Source organism: Oncorhynchus mykiss, chromosome 18, assembly GCF_013265735.2.
Source record: "Oncorhynchus mykiss isolate Arlee chromosome 18, USDA_OmykA_1.1, whole genome shotgun sequence".
NCBI lineage: Eukaryota > Metazoa > Chordata > Actinopteri > Salmoniformes > Salmonidae > Oncorhynchus > Oncorhynchus mykiss.
Genome location: NC_048582.1, coordinates 1,889,286 through 1,909,285, shown reverse-complemented (window position 1 = coordinate 1,909,285; position 20,000 = coordinate 1,889,286). Strand labels below are relative to the sequence as shown.

The following is a 20,000-nucleotide window of genomic DNA, read 5'->3' as shown; positions in this document are numbered from 1 at the left end:
TGTAACAGTGTGTAACCTGACTGGGTGTAACAGTGTGTAACCTGACTGGGTTTAACAGTGTGTAACCTGACTGGGTGTAACAGTGTGTAACCTGACTGGGTGTAACAGTGTGTAACCTGACTGGGTGTAACAGTGTGTAACCTGACTGGGTGTAACGGTGTGTATCCTGACTGGGTGTAACGGTGTGTAACCTGACTGGGTGTAACCTGACTGGGTGTAACCTGACTGGGTGTAACAGTGTGTAACCTGACTGGGTGTAACAGTGTGTAACCTGACTGGGTGTAACGGTGTGTATCCTGACTGGGTGAACTCTTTTTGTGATTCCAGCTGAAGGACACGAAGTCAGCTGACCAGAAGTCAACGTTACTACACTTCCTGGCTGCGGTGTGTGAGGAGGAGTTCCCAGAGGTCACCAAGTTTTCAGACGACCTACAGCACGTTGACAGAGCCAGCCGAGGTAGGAGACAGACACACACCACAGCCAGCCGAGGTAGGAGACAGACACACACCACAGTCAGCCGAGGTAGGAGACAGACACACACCACAGCCAGCCGAGGTAGGAGACAGACACACACCACAGCCAGCCGAGGTAGGAGACAGACACACACCACAGCCAGCCGAGGTAGGAGACAGACACACACCACAGTCAGCCGAGGTAGGAGACAGACACACACCACAGTCAGCCGAGGTAGGAGACAGACACACACCACAGTCAGCAGGGATCGACACCTATATTTGTCCACAATGTGTCCGTATTCCCTTTTCCTGCGCTATATTCAAATTCCTGTATGCATTCTACAGCTAACCTCTGTAGCAAACTAGCCAGCTAACCTATGTAGCTAACTAGCCAGCTATCTTCTGAAGCTAACTAGCCAGCTATCTTCTGAAGCTAACTAGCCAGCTAACCTCTGTATCAAACTAGCCAGCTATCTTCTGAAGCTAACTAGCCAGCTAACCTCTGTAGCAAACTAGCCAGCTAACCTCTGTAGCTAACTAGCCAGCTATCTTCTGAAGCTAACTAGCCAGCTAACCTCTGTAGCAAACTAGCCAGCTAACCTCTGTAGCTAACTAGCCAGCTAACCTCTGTAGCTAACTAGCCAGTTAACCTCTGTAGCTAACTGGCCTGCTAACCTCTGTCGCTAACGAGTCAGTTAACCTCTCTAGCTAACTAGCAAGCAACGCAAAAGGGATTGCATAAATCTAGCCAAACAAAAAAAACATGTTTTTCTAAATATTAGCATTTATGAGTCCAGCAAACACCTTCCTCACATGCTAGCAAAGTCTCTCCTCCAACGTTACAATGAAAAGGTGCCTCTCGGAGAACAACCCGTTTTCTGGAGCGTGCGGATGACGTCTCTCGTACTTGCTTTCTGTGGCCTGATTGTGTGTCCAGACTGAGGAGAAGTCCACACACAACACATCCCCTGACCGCAGTCTGAAGTGGGCAAACAGATCTGAACACCATCACACCACAAGGAGACTGTGGTGCGTTCACACCCGTCTTTTCAATGTGACTTTTCCTATTTCTGAAAGTGGAAGTCACATGTAAGTGTCAGGTGTGGACCCCAGAAGCATCTTGTCTGTTCATGTGTCCTCTCGTGTATTCACTCACACAGTACACATCATTATATATACACACACACACACACACACACACACTATATCCCCTCTTGTATTCAACACACAGTACATTACAGTAAACACTAGAGCTGCTGAGTGGATGACATCTACTTATCAGATGTAAAGGCTATTACCCTCCAGACCCAGAGACACTGTGTTCCAGTCCCAGAGACACTGTGTTCCCCTCCAGACCCAGAGACACTGTGTTCCCCTCCAGACCCAGAGACACTGTGTTCCCCTCCAGACCCAGAGACACTGTGTTCCAGACCCATACACACTGTGTTCCAGACCCAGAGACACTGTGTTCCCCACCAGACCCAGAGACACTGTGTTCCCCACCAGACCCAGAGACACTGTGTTCCCCACCAGACCCAGAGACACTGTGTTCCCCTCCAGACCCAGAGACACTGTGTCCCCCACCAGACCCAGAGACACTGTGTTCCCCTCCAGACCCAGAGACACTGTGTTCCCCCACCAGACCCAGAGACACTGTGTTCTCTCTCCCATACTATTATCTGGTTCTTTCCCAGAATCCCCCGTTGTATTGTAATATTCCTGCCGTATCTCCAGGTCTTCCAGGCAATATGACTGCTGGGCTTTGGCTCCGTCTGATTGGAGGATAAGAGGCAGCCCAGTAGTACTCTCAACATCCATCACTGACTATCTCTGTAAACACACGCATAGACTTGCAGAAAACACACACAGAGACATACCACTCTCTCAGTCCAATTCAAGGGGCTTTATTGGCCTGGGAAACATATGTTAACAGAAAGATAGATAATAAACAAAAGTGTAATTAAATAATAAAAACTAACAGTAAACAATTACACTCACGGAAGTTCCAAAACAATAAAGACATTTCAAATGTCATTATGTGCAAATTGTTAAAATACAAAAGGGACAATAAAGTTAAATTTGAAGTCGGGAAGTGTACATACACTTAGGTTGGAGTCATTAAAACTAGTTTACATACACTTAGGTTGGAGTCATTAAAACTAGTTTACATACACTTAGGTTGGAGTCATTGCAACTAGTTTACATACACTTAGGGTGGAGTCATTAAAACTAGTTTACACACACTTAGGTTGGAGTCATTAAAACTAGTTTACATCCACTTAGATTGGAGTCATTAAAACTAGTTTACATACACTTAGGTTGGAGTCATTAAAACTCGTTTTTCAACCACTCCACCAATTTCTTTTTAACAAAATATAGTTTAGGAAAGTCGGTTAGGACATCTACTTTGCATGACACAAGTCATTTTTCCAACAATTGTTTACAGACAGATTATTTCACTTATAATTCACTGTGTCACAATTCCAGTGGGTCAGAAGTTTACATACATTAACTTGACTGTGCCTTTAAACAGCTTGGAAAATTCCAGAAAATGATGTCATGACTTTAGAAGCTTCTGATAGGCTAATTGACATTATTTGAGTCAATTGGAGGTGTACCTGTGGATGTATTTCAAGGCCTATCTTCAAACTCAGTGCCTCTTTGCTTGACATCACGGGAAAATCTACAGAAATCAGCCAAGACCTCAGAAAAAAATTGTAGACCTCCACGAGTCTGGTTCATCTTTGGGAGCAATTTTCAAATGCCTGAAGGTACCACGTTCATCGATACAAACAATAGTACCCAAGTATAAACACCATGGGACCACGCAGACATCATACAGGAGACGCGTTCTGTCTCTTAGAGATGAACCTACGTTGGTGCGAAAAGTGCAAATCAATCCCAGAACAACAGCAAAGGACCTTGTGAAGATGCTGGAGGAAACACGTACAAAAGTATCTATATCCACAGTAAAACGAGTCCTATATCGACATAACCTGAAAGGCCACTCAGCAAGGAAGAAGCCACTGCTCCAAAACCATAATAAAAAACCCAGACTACGGTTTGCAACTGCACATGGAGACAAAGATTGTTCTTTTTTGGAGAAATGTCCTCTGGTCTGATGAAACAAAAATAAAGTGTTTGGCCATAATGACCATCGTTATGTTTGGAGGAAAAAGGGGGAGGGGCTTGCAAGCCGAAGAACTTGTTTTTCCACCAACACCACTTTTCCATCAATTTCTACATAATTTGCCTTGGTACCAAATTGAGTCCAATGCTTTTTTGAAATCAACAAAGCATGAGAAGACTTTGCCTTTGTTTTGGTTTGTTTGTTAATTGGGGTGTGCAGGGTGAATACGTGGTCTGTCGTACGGGGATTTGGTAAAAAGCTAATTTTAAGGAAATGCACGAGTCTGCTGGTAATGATAATGCAGAGGATTTTCCCAAGGTTACTGTTGACTCATATCCCCTGGTAGTTAATGATAATGCAGAGTATTTTCCCAAGGTTGCTGTTGACTCATTCTTCTACCCCCCCCGAGCCATGAGAGTCCTGAACAGCTAATCACAGGGCTTCTACCCCCCCGAGCCATAAGACTCCTGAACAGCTAATCAAAGGGCTTCTACCCCCCCCCCGAGCCATAAGACTCCTGAACAGCTAATCACAGGGCTACCCAGAACCCTCTTTTACGCTGCTGCTACTCTCTGTTTATTATCGAAAATATATAGATCTATATATTAGTCACTTTACCTACACGTACATATTACCTCGACTAACCGATGCCCCTCCACATTGACTCTGTACCAATACCCCTGTATATAGCCTCCACATTGACTCTGTACCGGTACCCCCTGTATATAGTCTCCACATTGACTCTGTACTGGTACCCCCTGTATATAGCCTCCACATTGACTCTGTACCGTAACACCCTGTATATAGCCTCCACATTGACTCTGTACCGTAACACCCTGTATATAGCCTCCACATTGACTCTGTACCGTAACACCCTGTATATAGCCTCCACATTGACTCTGTACCGTAACACCCTGTAAATAGTCTCCACATTGACTCTGTACCGTAACACCCTGTATATAGCCTCCACATTGACTCTGTACCGTAACACCCTGTATATAGCCTCCACATTGACTCTGTACCGGTACCCCCTGTATATAGCCTCCACATTGACTCTCTACCGGTACCCCCTGTATATAGCCTCCACATTGACTCTGTACCGGTACCCCCTGTATATAGTCTCCACATTGACTCAGTACCGTAACACCCTGTATATAGCCTCCACATTGACTCTGTACCGTAACCCCTGTATATAGCCTCCACACTGACTCTGTACCGGTACCCCCTGTATATAGCCTCCACATTGACTCTGTACCGTAACACCCTGTATATAGCCTCCACATTGACTCAGTACCGTAACACCCTGTATATAGCCTCCACATTGACTCTGTACCGTAACCCCTGTATATAGCCTCCACACTGACTCTGTACCGGTACCCCCTGTATATAGCCTCCACACTGACTCTGTATCGGTACCCCCTGTATATAGCCTCCACATTGACTCTGTACCGTAACACCCTGTATATAGCCTCCACATTGACTCTGTACCGTAATACCCTGTATATAGCCTCCACATTGACTCTCTACCGGTACCTCCTGTATATAGTCTCCACATTGACTCTCTACCGGTACCCCCTGTATATAGCCTCCACATTGACTCTGTACCAGAACACCCTGTATATAGCCTCCACATTGACTCTGTACCGTAACACCCTGTATATAGCCTCCACATTGACTCTGTACTGGTACCCCCTGTATATAGCCTCCACATTGACTCAGTACCGTAACACCCTGTATATAGCCTCCACATTGACTCTGTACCGGTACCCCCTGTATATAGCCTCCACATTGACTCTGTACCGTAACACCCTGTATATAGCCTCCACATTGACTCTGTACCGTAACACCCTGTATATAGCCTCCACATTGACTCAGTACCGTAACACCCTGTATATAGCCTCCACATTGACTCTGTACCGTAACACCCTGTATATAGTCTCCACATTGACTCTGTACCGTAACACCCTGTATATAGCCTCCACATTGACTCTGTACCGTAACACCCTGTATATAGCCTCCACATTGACTCTGTACCGTAACACCCTGTATATAGCCTCCACATTGACTCTGTACCGTAACACCCTGTATATAGCCTCCACATTGACTCTGTACCGGTACCCCCTGTATATAGCCTCCACATTGACTCTGTACCGTAACACCCTGTAAATAGCCTCCACATTGACTCTGTACCGTAACACCCTGTATATAGCCTCCACATTGACTCTGTACCGTAATACCCTGTATATAGCCTCCACATTGACTCTCTACCGGTACCTCCTGTATATAGTCTCCACATTGACTCTCTACCGGTTCCCCCTGTATATAGCCTCCACATTGACTCTGTACCAGAATACCCTGTATATAGCCTCCACATTGACTCTGTACCGTAACACCCTGTATATAGCCTCCACATTGACTCTGTACCGTAACACCCTGTATATAGCCTCCACATTGACTCTGTACCGGTACCCCCTGTATATAGTCTCTACATTGACTCTGTACCGGTACCCCCTGTATATAGCCTCCGCATTGACTCTCTACCGGTACCCCCTGTATATAGTCTCCACATTGACTCTGTACCGGTACCCCCTGTATATAGCCTCCACATTGACTCTGTACCGTAACACCCTGTATATAACCTCCACATTGACTCAGTACCGGTACCCCCTGTATATAGCCTCCACATTGACTCTGTACCGTAACATCCTGTATATAGCCTCCACATTGACTCTGTACCGTAACACCCTGTATATAGCCTCCACATTGACTCTGTACCGGTACCCCCTGTATATAGTTTCACATTGACTCTGTACCGTAACACCCTGTATATAGCCTCCACATTGACTCTGTACTGGTACCCCTGTATATAGCCTCCACATTGACTCAGTACCGTAACACCCTGTATATAGCCTCCACATTGACTCTGTACCGGTACCCCCTGTATATAGCCTCCACATTGACTCTGTACCGTAACACCCTGTATAAAGCCTCCACATTGACTCTGTACCGTAACACCCTGTATATAACCTCCACACTGACTCTGTACCGGTACCCCCTGTATATAGCCTCCACATTGACTCTGTACCGTAACACCCTGTATATAGCCTCCACATTGACTCTGTACCGTAACCCCTGTATATAGCCTCCACATTGACTCAGTACCGTAACACCCTGTATATAACCTCCACATTGACTCTGTACCGTAACACCCTGTATATAGCCTCCACATTGACTCTGTACCGTAATACCCTGTATATAGCCTCCACATTGACTCTGTACCGTAACACCCTGTATATAGCCTCCACATTGACTCTGTACCGTAACACCCTGTATATAGCCTCCACATTGACTCTGTACCGTAACACCCTGTATATAGCCTCCACATTGACTCTGTACAGGTACCCCCTGTATATAGTCTCCACTTTGACTCTGTACCGGTACCTCCTGTATATAGCCTCCACATTGACTCTGTACCGTAACACCCTGTATATAGCCTCCACATTGACTCAGTACCGTAACACCCTGTATATAGCCTCCACATTGACTCTGTACCGTAACACCCTGTATATAGTCTCCACATTGACTCTGTACCGTAACACCCTGTATATAGCCTCCACATTGACTCTGTACCGTAACATCCTGTATATAGCCTCCACATTGACTCTGTACCGTAACACCCTGTATATAGCCTCCACATTGACTCTGTACCGTAACACCCTGTATATAGCCTCCACATTGACTCTGTACCGTAACACCCTGTATATAGCCTCCACATTGACTCTGTACAGGTACCCCCTGTATATAGTCTCCACATTGACTCTGTACAGGTACCCCCTGTATATAGCCTCCACATTGACTCTGTACCGGTACCTCCTGTATATAGCCTCCACATTGACTCTGTACCGTAACACCCTGTATATAGCCTCCACATTGACTCTGTACCGTAACACCCTGTATATAGCCTCCACATTGACTCTGTACCGTAATACCCTGTATATAGCCTCCACATTGACTCTGTACCGTAACACCCTGTATATAGCCTCCACATTGACCCTGTACCGTAACACCCTGTATATAGCCTCCACATTTACTCTGTACCGTAACACCCTGTATATAGCCTCCACATTGACTCTGTACCGTAACACCCTGTATATAGCCTCCACATTGACTCTGTACCGTAATACCCTGTATATAGCCTCCACATTGACTCTGTACCGTAACACCCTGTATATAGTCTCCACATTGACTCTGTACCGTAACACCCTGTATATAGCCTCCACATTGACTCTGTACCGTAACACCCTGTATATAGCCTCCACATTGACTCTGTACCGGTACCCCCTGTATATAGTCTCCACATTGACTCTGTACCGTAACACCCTGTATATAGCCTCCACATTGACTCTGTACCGTAACACCCTGTATATAGCCTCCACATTGACTCTGTACCGTAACACCCTGTATATAGCCTCCACATTGACTCTGTACCGTAACACCCTGTATATAGTCTCCACATTGACTCTGTACCGGTACCCCCTGTATATAGCCTCCACATTGACTCTGTACCGTAACACCCTGTATATAGCCTCCACATTGACTCAGTACCGTAACACCCTGTATATAGCCTCCACATTGACTCTGTACCGTAACCCCTGTATATAGCCTCCACACTGACTCTGTACCGGTACCCCCTGTATATAGCCTCCACACTGACTCTGTATCGGTACCCCCTGTATATAGCCTCCACATTGACTCTGTACCGTAACACCCTGTATATAGCCTCCACATTGACTCTGTACCGTAATACCCTGTATATAGCCTCCACATTGACTCTCTACCGGTACCTCCTGTATATAGTCTCCACATTGACTCTCTACCGGTACCCCCTGTATATAGCCTCCACATTGACTCTGTACCAGAACACCCTGTATATAGCCTCCACATTGACTCTGTACCGTAACACCCTGTATATAGCCTCCACATTGACTCTGTACTGGTACCCCCTGTATATAGCCTCCACATTGACTCAGTACCGTAACACCCTGTATATAGCCTCCACATTGACTCTGTACCGGTACCCCCTGTATATAGCCTCCACATTGACTCTGTACCGTAACACCCTGTATATAGCCTCCACATTGACTCTGTACCGTAACACCCTGTATATAGCCTCCACATTGACTCAGTACCGTAACACCCTGTATATAGCCTCCACATTGACTCTGTACCGTAACACCCTGTATATAGTCTCCACATTGACTCTGTACCGTAACACCCTGTATATAGCCTCCACATTGACTCTGTACCGTAACACCCTGTATATAGCCTCCACATTGACTCTGTACCGTAACACCCTGTATATAGCCTCCACATTGACTCTGTACCGTAACACCCTGTATATAGCCTCCACATTGACTCTGTACCGGTACCCCCTGTATATAGCCTCCACATTGACTCTGTACCGTAACACCCTGTAAATAGCCTCCACATTGACTCTGTACCGTAACACCCTGTATATAGCCTCCACATTGACTCTGTACCGTAATACCCTGTATATAGCCTCCACATTGACTCTCTACCGGTACCTCCTGTATATAGTCTCCACATTGACTCTCTACCGGTTCCCCCTGTATATAGCCTCCACATTGACTCTGTACCAGAATACCCTGTATATAGCCTCCACATTGACTCTGTACCGTAACACCCTGTATATAGCCTCCACATTGACTCTGTACCGTAACACCCTGTATATAGCCTCCACATTGACTCTGTACCGGTACCCCCTGTATATAGTCTCTACATTGACTCTGTACCGGTACCCCCTGTATATAGCCTCCGCATTGACTCTCTACCGGTACCCCCTGTATATAGTCTCCACATTGACTCTGTACCGGTACCCCCTGTATATAGCCTCCACATTGACTCTGTACCGTAACACCCTGTATATAACCTCCACATTGACTCAGTACCGGTACCCCCTGTATATAGCCTCCACATTGACTCTGTACCGTAACATCCTGTATATAGCCTCCACATTGACTCTGTACCGTAACACCCTGTATATAGCCTCCACATTGACTCTGTACCGGTACCCCCTGTATATAGTTTCACATTGACTCTGTACCGTAACACCCTGTATATAGCCTCCACATTGACTCTGTACTGGTACCCCTGTATATAGCCTCCACATTGACTCAGTACCGTAACACCCTGTATATAGCCTCCACATTGACTCTGTACCGGTACCCCCTGTATATAGCCTCCACATTGACTCTGTACCGTAACACCCTGTATAAAGCCTCCACATTGACTCTGTACCGTAACACCCTGTATATAACCTCCACACTGACTCTGTACCGGTACCCCCTGTATATAGCCTCCACATTGACTCTGTACCGTAACACCCTGTATATAGCCTCCACATTGACTCTGTACCGTAACCCCTGTATATAGCCTCCACATTGACTCAGTACCGTAACACCCTGTATATAACCTCCACATTGACTCTGTACCGTAACACCCTGTATATAGCCTCCACATTGACTCTGTACCGTAATACCCTGTATATAGCCTCCACATTGACTCTGTACCGTAACACCCTGTATATAGCCTCCACATTGACTCTGTACCGTAACACCCTGTATATAGCCTCCACATTGACTCTGTACCGTAACACCCTGTATATAGCCTCCACATTGACTCTGTACAGGTACCCCCTGTATATAGTCTCCACTTTGACTCTGTACCGGTACCTCCTGTATATAGCCTCCACATTGACTCTGTACCGTAACACCCTGTATATAGCCTCCACATTGACTCAGTACCGTAACACCCTGTATATAGCCTCCACATTGACTCTGTACCGTAACACCCTGTATATAGTCTCCACATTGACTCTGTACCGTAACACCCTGTATATAGCCTCCACATTGACTCTGTACCGTAACATCCTGTATATAGCCTCCACATTGACTCTGTACCGTAACACCCTGTATATAGCCTCCACATTGACTCTGTACCGTAACACCCTGTATATAGCCTCCACATTGACTCTGTACCGTAACACCCTGTATATAGCCTCCACATTGACTCTGTACAGGTACCCCCTGTATATAGTCTCCACATTGACTCTGTACAGGTACCCCCTGTATATAGCCTCCACATTGACTCTGTACCGGTACCTCCTGTATATAGCCTCCACATTGACTCTGTACCGTAACACCCTGTATATAGCCTCCACATTGACTCTGTACCGTAACACCCTGTATATAGCCTCCACATTTACTCTGTACCGTAACACCCTGTATATAGCCTCCACATTGACTCTGTACCGTAACACCCTGTATATAGCCTCCACATTGACTCTGTACCGTAATACCCTGTATATAGCCTCCACATTGACTCTGTACCGTAACACCCTGTATATAGTCTCCACATTGACTCTGTACCGTAACACCCTGTATATAGCCTCCACATTGACTCTGTACCGTAACACCCTGTATATAGCCTCCACATTGACTCTGTACCGGTACCCCCTGTATATAGTCTCCACATTGACTCTGTACCGTAACACCCTGTATATAGCCTCCACATTGACTCTGTACCGTAACACCCTGTATATAGCCTCCACATTGACTCTGTACCGTAACACCCTGTATATAGCCTCCACATTGACTCTGTACCGTAACACCCTGTATATAGTCTCCACATTGACTCTGTACCGTAACACCCTGTATATAGCCTCCACATTGACTCTGTACCGTAACACCCTGTATATAGCCTCCACATTGACTCTGTACCGTAACACCCTGTATATAGCCTCCACATTGACTCTGTACCGTAACACCCTGTATATAGCCTCCACATTGACTCTGTACCGTAACACCCTGTATATAGCCTCCACATTGACTCTGTACCGTAACACCCTGTATATAGCCTCCACATTGACTCTGTACCGTAACACCCTGTATATAGCCTCCACATTGACTCTGTACCGTAACACCCTGTATATAGCCTCCACATTGACTCTGTACCGTAACACCCTGTATATAGCCTCCACATTGACTCTGTACCGTAACACCCTGTATATAGCCTCCACATTGACTCTGTACCGTAATACCCTGTATATAGCCTCCACATTGACTCTGTACCGTAACACCCTGTATATAGCCTCCACACTGACTCTGTATCGGTACCCCCTGTATATAGCCTCCACATTGACTCTGTACCGTAACACCCTGTATATAGCCTCCACATTGACTCTGTACCGTAACACCCTGTATATAGCCTCCACATTGACTCTGTACCGTAACACCCTGTATATAGCCTCCACATTGACTCTGGACCGTAACACCCTGTATATAGCCTCCACATTGACTCTGTACCGTAACACCCTGTATATAGCCTCCACATTGACTCTGTACCGTAACACCCTGTATATAGCCTCCACATTGACTCTGTACCGTAACACCCTGTATATAGCCTCCACATTGACTCTGTACCGTAACACCCTGTATATAGCCTCCACATTGACTCTGTACCGTAACACCCTGTATATAGCCTCCACATTGACTCTGTACCGTAACACCCTGTATATAGCCTCCACATTGACTCTGTACCGTAATACCCTGTATATAGCCTCCACATTGACTCTGTACCGTAACACCCTGTATATAGCCTCCACATTGACTCTGTACCGTAACACCCTGTATATAGCCTCCACATTGACTCTGTACCGTAACACCCTGTATATAGCCTCCACATTGACTCTGTACCGTAACACCCTGTATATAGCCTCCACATTGACTCTGTACCGTAACACCCTGTATATAGCCTCCACATTGACTCAGTACCGTAACACCCTGTATATAGCCTCCACATTGACTCTGTACCGTAATACCCTGTATATAGCCTCCACATTGACTCAGTACCGTAATACCCTGTATATAGCCTCCACATTGACTCTGTACCGTAACACCCTGTATATAGCCTCCACATTGACTCTGTACCGTAACACCCTGTATATAGCCTCCACATTGACTCTGTACCGTAATACCCTGTATATAGCCTCCACATTGACTCAGTACCGTAATACCCTGTATATAGCCTCCACATTGACTCTGTACCGTAATACCCTGTATATAGCCTCCACATTGACTCTGTACCGTAACACCCTGTATATAGCCTCCACATTGACTCTGTACCGTAATACCCTGTATATAGCCTCCACATTGACTCAGTACCGTAATACCCTGTATATAGCCTCCACATTGACTCTGTACCGTAATACCCTGTATATAGCCTCCACATTGACTCAGTACCGTAATACCCTGTATATAGCCTCCACATTGACTCAGTACCGTAATACCCTGTATATAGCCTCCACATTGACTCAGTACCGTAATACCCTGTATATAGCCTCCACATTGACTCTGTACCGTAACACCCTGTATATAGCCTCCACATTGACTCTGTACCGTAACACCCTGTATATAGCCTCCACATTGACTCTGTACCGTAACACCCTGTATATAGCCTCCACATTGACTCTGTACCGTAACACCCTGTATATAGCCTCCACATTGACTCTGTACCGTAACACCCTGTATATAGCCTCCACATTGACTCTGTACCGTAATACCCTGTATATAGCCTCCACATTGACTCTGTACCGTAATACCCTGTATATAGCCTCCACATTGACTCTGTACCGTAACACCCTGTATATAGCCTCCACATTGACTCTGTACCGTAATACCCTGTATATAGCCTCCACATTGACTCTGTACCGTAACACCCTGTATATAGCCTCCACATTGACTCTGTACCGTAACACCCTGTATATAGCCTCCACATTGACTCTGTACCGTAACACCCTGTATATAGCCTCCACATTGACTCTGTACCGTAACACCCTGTATATAGCCTCCACATTGACTCAGTACCGTAACACCCTGTATATAGCCTCCACATTGACTCTGTACCGTAACACCCTGTATATAGCCTCCACATTGACTCTGTACCGTAACACCCTGTATATAGCCTCCACATTGACTCTGTACCGTAATACCCTGTATATAGCCTCCACATTGACTCTGTACCGTAACACCCTGTATATAGCCTCCACATTGACTCTGTACCGTAATACCCTGTATATAGCCTCCACATTGACTCTGTACCGTAACACCCTGTATATAGCCTCCACATTGACTCTGTACCGTAACACCCTGTATATAGCCTCCACATTGACTCTGTACCGTAATACCCTGTATATAGCCTCCACATTGACTCTGTACCGTAATACCCTGTATATAGCCTCCACATTGACTCTGTACCGTAACACCCTGTATATAGCCTCCACATTGACTGTACCGTAACACCCTGTATATAGCCTCCACATTGACTCTGTACCGTAACACCCTGTATATAGCCTCCACATTGACTCTGTACCGTAACACCCTGTATATAGCCTCCACATTGACTCTGTACCGTAACACCCTGTATATAGCCTCCACATTGACTCTGTACCGTAACACCCTGTATATAGCCTCCACATTGACTCTGTACCGTAACACCCTGTATATAGCCTCCACATTGACTCTGTACCGTAACACCCTGTATATAGCCTCCACATTGACTCTATACCGTAACACCCTGTATATAGCCTCCACATTGACTCTGTACCGTAACACCCTGTATATAGCCTCCACATTGACTCTGTACCGTAACACCCTGTATATAGTCTCCACATTGACTCTGTACCGTAACACCCTGTATATAGCCTCCACATTGACTCTGTACCGTAACACCCTGTATATAGCCTCCACATTGACTCTGTACCGGTACCCCCTGTATATAGTCTCCACATTGACTCTGTACCGTAACACCCTGTATATAGCCTCCACATTGACTCTGTACCGTAACACCCTGTATATAGCCTCCACATTGACTCTGTACCGTAACACCCTGTATATAGCCTCCACATTGACTCTGTACCGTAACACCCTGTATATAGTCTCCACATTGACTCTGTACCGTAACACCCTGTATATAGCCTCCACATTGACTCTGTACCGTAACACCCTGTATATAGCCTCCACATTGACTCTGTACCGTAACACCCTGTATATAGCCTCCACATTGACTCTGTACCGTAACACCCTGTATATAGCCTCCACATTGACTCTGTACCGTAACACCCTGTATATAGCCTCCACATTGACTCTGTACCGTAACACCCTGTATATAGCCTCCACATTGACTCTGTACCGTAACACCCTGTATATAGCCTCCACATTGACTCTGTACCGTAACACCCTGTATATAGCCTCCACATTGACTCTGTACCGTAACACCCTGTATATAGCCTCCACATTGACTCTGTACCGTAACACCCTGTATATAGCCTCCACATTGACTCTGTACCGTAATACCCTGTATATAGCCTCCACATTGACTCTGTACCGTAACACCCTGTATATAGCCTCCACACTGACTCTGTATCGGTACCCCCTGTATATAGCCTCCACATTGACTCTGTACCGTAACACCCTGTATATAGCCTCCACATTGACTCTGTACCGTAACACCCTGTATATAGCCTCCACATTGACTCTGTACCGTAACACCCTGTATATAGCCTCCACATTGACTCTGGACCGTAACACCCTGTATATAGCCTCCACATTGACTCTGTACCGTAACACCCTGTATATAGCCTCCACATTGACTCTGTACCGTAACACCCTGTATATAGCCTCCACATTGACTCTGTACCGTAACACCCTGTATATAGCCTCCACATTGACTCTGTACCGTAACACCCTGTATATAGCCTCCACATTGACTCTGTACCGTAACACCCTGTATATAGCCTCCACATTGACTCTGTACCGTAACACCCTGTATATAGCCTCCACATTGACTCTGTACCGTAATACCCTGTATATAGCCTCCACATTGACTCTGTACCGTAACACCCTGTATATAGCCTCCACATTGACTCTGTACCGTAACACCCTGTATATAGCCTCCACATTGACTCTGTACCGTAACACCCTGTATATAGCCTCCACATTGACTCTGTACCGTAACACCCTGTATATAGCCTCCACATTGACTCTGTACCGTAACACCCTGTATATAGCCTCCACATTGACTCAGTACCGTAACACCCTGTATATAGCCTCCACATTGACTCTGTACCGTAATACCCTGTATATAGCCTCCACATTGACTCAGTACCGTAATACCCTGTATATAGCCTCCACATTGACTCTGTACCGTAACACCCTGTATATAGCCTCCACATTGACTCTGTACCGTAACACCCTGTATATAGCCTCCACATTGACTCTGTACCGTAATACCCTGTATATAGCCTCCACATTGACTCAGTACCGTAATACCCTGTATATAGCCTCCACATTGACTCTGTACCGTAATACCCTGTATATAGCCTCCACATTGACTCTGTACCGTAACACCCTGTATATAGCCTCCACATTGACTCTGTACCGTAATACCCTGTATATAGCCTCCACATTGACTCAGTACCGTAATACCCTGTATATAGCCTCCACATTGACTCTGTACCGTAATACCCTGTATATAGCCTCCACATTGACTCAGTACCGTAATACCCTGTATATAGCCTCCACATTGACTCAGTACCGTAATACCCTGTATATAGCCTCCACATTGACTCAGTACCGTAATACCCTGTATATAGCCTCCACATTGACTCTGTACCGTAACACCCTGTATATAGCCTCCACATTGACTCTGTACCGTAACACCCTGTATATAGCCTCCACATTGACTCAGTACCGTAATACCCTGTATATAGCCTCCACATTGACTCAGTACCGTAATACCCTGTATATAGCCTCCACATTATTTCACTGCTGCTCTTTAATTATTTGTTGCTTTTTCATTCTTTTTCTGAACACGTTTCTCTTCTTAACATCTTGTAAATAAGATATATTAATATACAATTTGATTTGATTTGAGTTGGAGTTTGTGGTCTGTATATTTGATCATTTCATTGAGGATACCATCAACACCACAGGGATTTTTGGGGGGTTTGGAGGGTTTGGTATTTTGTCCTGTAGATCATTAAATGTAATTGGAGAATCCAGTGGGTTCTGGTCGTCTTTAATAGTTGATTCTAAGATTTATATTTGATCATTATGTTTTTGCTGGTTGTTGGTTGTTATCGGGCCAAAAAAAAAGATTGGAGAAGTGGTTTACCCAGACATCTCTGTTTTGGATAGTTATCTCTTCCTGTTTGTTTGTTTAGTGTTTTCCAATTTTTGCAGAAGTGGAAAGTCTTATCTTCCTCTCTCTCTAGCTTCCTCTTCCTCTCTCGCTCTCTCCCTCCCTACTCACTCACAGGGATATTGGTGTATTTATCTCTAGTATGGGCAGAGAGGAGTGAGACAGAGAGAGAGAGCAGAAGGGAAAGAGAGAAACGTAGAGAGAAATCTCTGAGACTCGGTGTTTACCATAAGTGTGGTGATTTGATTTCTAAACGTCTGTGGAGAATTTCATGTGGAAGCCAGTGATGTTCCCCTCTAATCTCTCTCTTCCTGTCTCTCCCTCTCCTCTATTCTCTCTCCCTGTCTCTCCCTCTCTCCTCTATTCTCTCTTCCTGTCTCTCCCTCTCCTCTATTCTCTCTTCCTGTCTCTCCCTCTCCTCTATTTTCTCTCTTCCTGTCTCTCCCTCTCTTCTCTATCTCTCTTCATCTCTCTCCCTCTCTTCTCTATTCTCTCTCTTCATATCTCTCCCTGTCCACTAATCTATCTCTCCCTGTCTCTCCCTCTCTCTATTCTCTCTGTCTCCATCTCTCCCTCTCTCTATTCTCTCTGTCTCCATCTCTCCCTCTCTCTATTCTCTCCCTCACTCTGTTCTCTCTGTCTCCATCTCTCCCTCACTCTGTTCTCTCTGTCTCCATCTCTCCCTCACTCTGTTCTCTCTGTCTCCATCTCTCCCTCACTCTGTTCTCTCTGTCTCCATCTCTCCCTCACTCTGTTCTCTCTGTCTCCATCTCTCCCTCACTCTGTTCTCTTTGTCTCCATCTCTCCCTCACTCTGTTCTCTTTGTCTCCATCTCTCCCTCACTCTGTTCTCTCTGTCTCCATCTCTCCCTCACTCTGTTCTCTCTGTCTCCATATCTCCCTCACTCTGTTCTCTCTGTCTCCATCTCTCCCTCACTCTGTTCTCTCTGTCTCCATCTCTCCCTCACTCTGTTCTCTCTGTCTCCATCTCTCCCTCACTCTGTTCTCTTTGTCTCCATCTCTCCCTCACTCTGTTCTCTTTGTCTCCATCTCTCCCTCACTCTGTTCTCTCTGTCTCCATCTCTCCCTCACTCTGTTCTCTCTGTCTCCATCTCTCCCTCACTCTGTTCTCTTTGTCTCCATCTCTCCCTCACTCTGTTCTCTTTGTCTCCCTCACTCCGTTCTCTCTCTCTTCCTGTCTCTCCCTCCAGTGCTTGTGAATGTGTCTGTAAACATGTCTCTGTGTATCAGCAAAGTGACTGAGAAGCTTAGCTACTGTAGACATCTCTGTGTCCCAAATGACACACCATGCCCTATATGGAGCACTACTTTTGGCCCGGGCTCTGGTTGAAAGTAGTGCACTAAAAACAGAATAGGGTATAATTTGGGAAACAACTCGTTCCTGTGCTCTCTCCTTTATCCATGTATGAGTATTAGAGTGTTAGAAATGGGACTGTAAAAAAGGACTTGTGACCATCTCAACAGCTTCCTGCTTTGTGTTCACATGATAATGAGACGTGTTCTAGATTAGTGTTTAGTGTCGGATAGGACATGATAATGAGACGTGTTCTAGATTAGTGTCAGCTAGGATGTGATAATGAGACGTGTTCTAGATTAGTGTTTAGTGTCGGATAGGACATGATAATGAGTCGTGTTCTAGATTAGTGTTTAGTGTCAGCTAGGACGTGATAATGAGTCATGTTCTAGATTAGTGTCAGCTAGGATGTGATAATGAGTCATGTTCTAGATTAGTGTCAGCTAGGATGTGATAATGAGTCATGTTCTAGATTAGTGTCAGCTAGGGTGTGATAATGAGTCATGTTCTAGATTAGTGTCAGCTAGGATGTGATAATGAGTCATGTTCTAGATTAGTGTCAGCTAGGACATGATAATGAGATGTGTTCTAGATTAGTGTCAGCTAGGATGTGATAATGAGTCATGTTCTAGATTAGTGTTTAGTGTCAGCTAGGACGTGATAATGAGTCATGTTCTGGATTAGTGTCAGCTAGGGTGTGATAATGAGTCATGTTCTAGATTAGTGTCAGCTAGGATGTGATAATGAGTTGTGTTCTAGATTAGTGTCAGATAGGACGTGATAATGAGACGTGTTCTAGATTAGTGTTTAGTGTCAGATAGGATGTGATAATGAGTCATGTTCTAGATTAGTGTCAGCTAGGACGTGATAATGAGTCATGTTCTAGATTAGTGTCAGATAGGACGTGATAATGAGTTGTGTTCTAGATTAGTGTCAGATAGGACGTGATAATGAGACGTGTTCTAGATTAGTGTCAGATAGGACGTGATAATGAGTCGTGTTCTAGATTAGTGTCAGATAGGACGTGATAATGAGTCGTGTTCTAGATTAGTGTTTAGTGTCAGCTAGGGTGTGATAATGAGTCATGCTCTAGATTAGTGTCAGCTAGGGTGTGATAATGAGTCATGTTCTAGATTAGTTTCAGCTAGGATGTGATAATGAGTCATGTTCTAGATTAGTGTCAGCTAGAATGTGATAATGAGTCATGTTCTAGATTAGTGTCAGCTAGGATGTGATAATGAGTCATGTTCTAGATTAGTGTCAGCTAGGATGTGATAATGAGTCATGTTCTAGATTAGTGTCAGCTAGGATGTGATAATGAGTCGTGTTCTAGAATCACACACACTGGTGACTGATTTGTCCCTGGTGTGAGTGGGTGTCTTCACCTTGAGCTGGTCTGAGGCAGCGCTGTGATTGGTGCAGGCAGCGCTGTGATTGATGCAGGCAGCGCTGTGATTGGTGCAGGCAGTGCTGTGCCTCAGGTCAAACACACACACAAACCAGATTATAATACAACACACCTCACTGGAGACTCAGAACCAGCAGAACCAGATCCAGTCCAACAGAGACACTGTGCTGCACCTTGGCATCTTCTGAGTACATGAAGCAACAAGGCATTGTTTAATCTTTCCTCTCTCTCTCTGTGTGTGTGTGTGTGTGTGTGTGTGTGTGTGTGTGTGTGTGTGTGTGTCTAGTCTCAGCGGAGTCCCTGGAGAAGAACCTAGTTCAGATGGAGAGACAGCTGGTCCAACTAGAGAGAGATCTGGACACCTTCTCCTCTCCTGACGACTCTGAAGATCTCTTCACTGCCAAGATGTCTATA

At 45.5% G+C, this 20,000-nt stretch overlaps 1 protein-coding gene across 1 annotated transcript in view; it reads left to right on the top strand.

Moving 5' to 3' along the window:
* LOC110517047 (protein diaphanous homolog 3) overlaps window positions 1–20,000 on the top strand; it is a 536,597-nt gene that overhangs the window by 430,702 nt on the left and 85,895 nt on the right. The window contains exons 24-25 of the mRNA XM_036951469.1: window positions 328–457; window positions 19,873–19,997. Coding sequence (XP_036807364.1) covers window positions 328–457; window positions 19,873–19,997 — 255 coding nt within the window. The remainder of the gene's footprint in view (window positions 1–327; window positions 458–19,872; window positions 19,998–20,000) is intronic.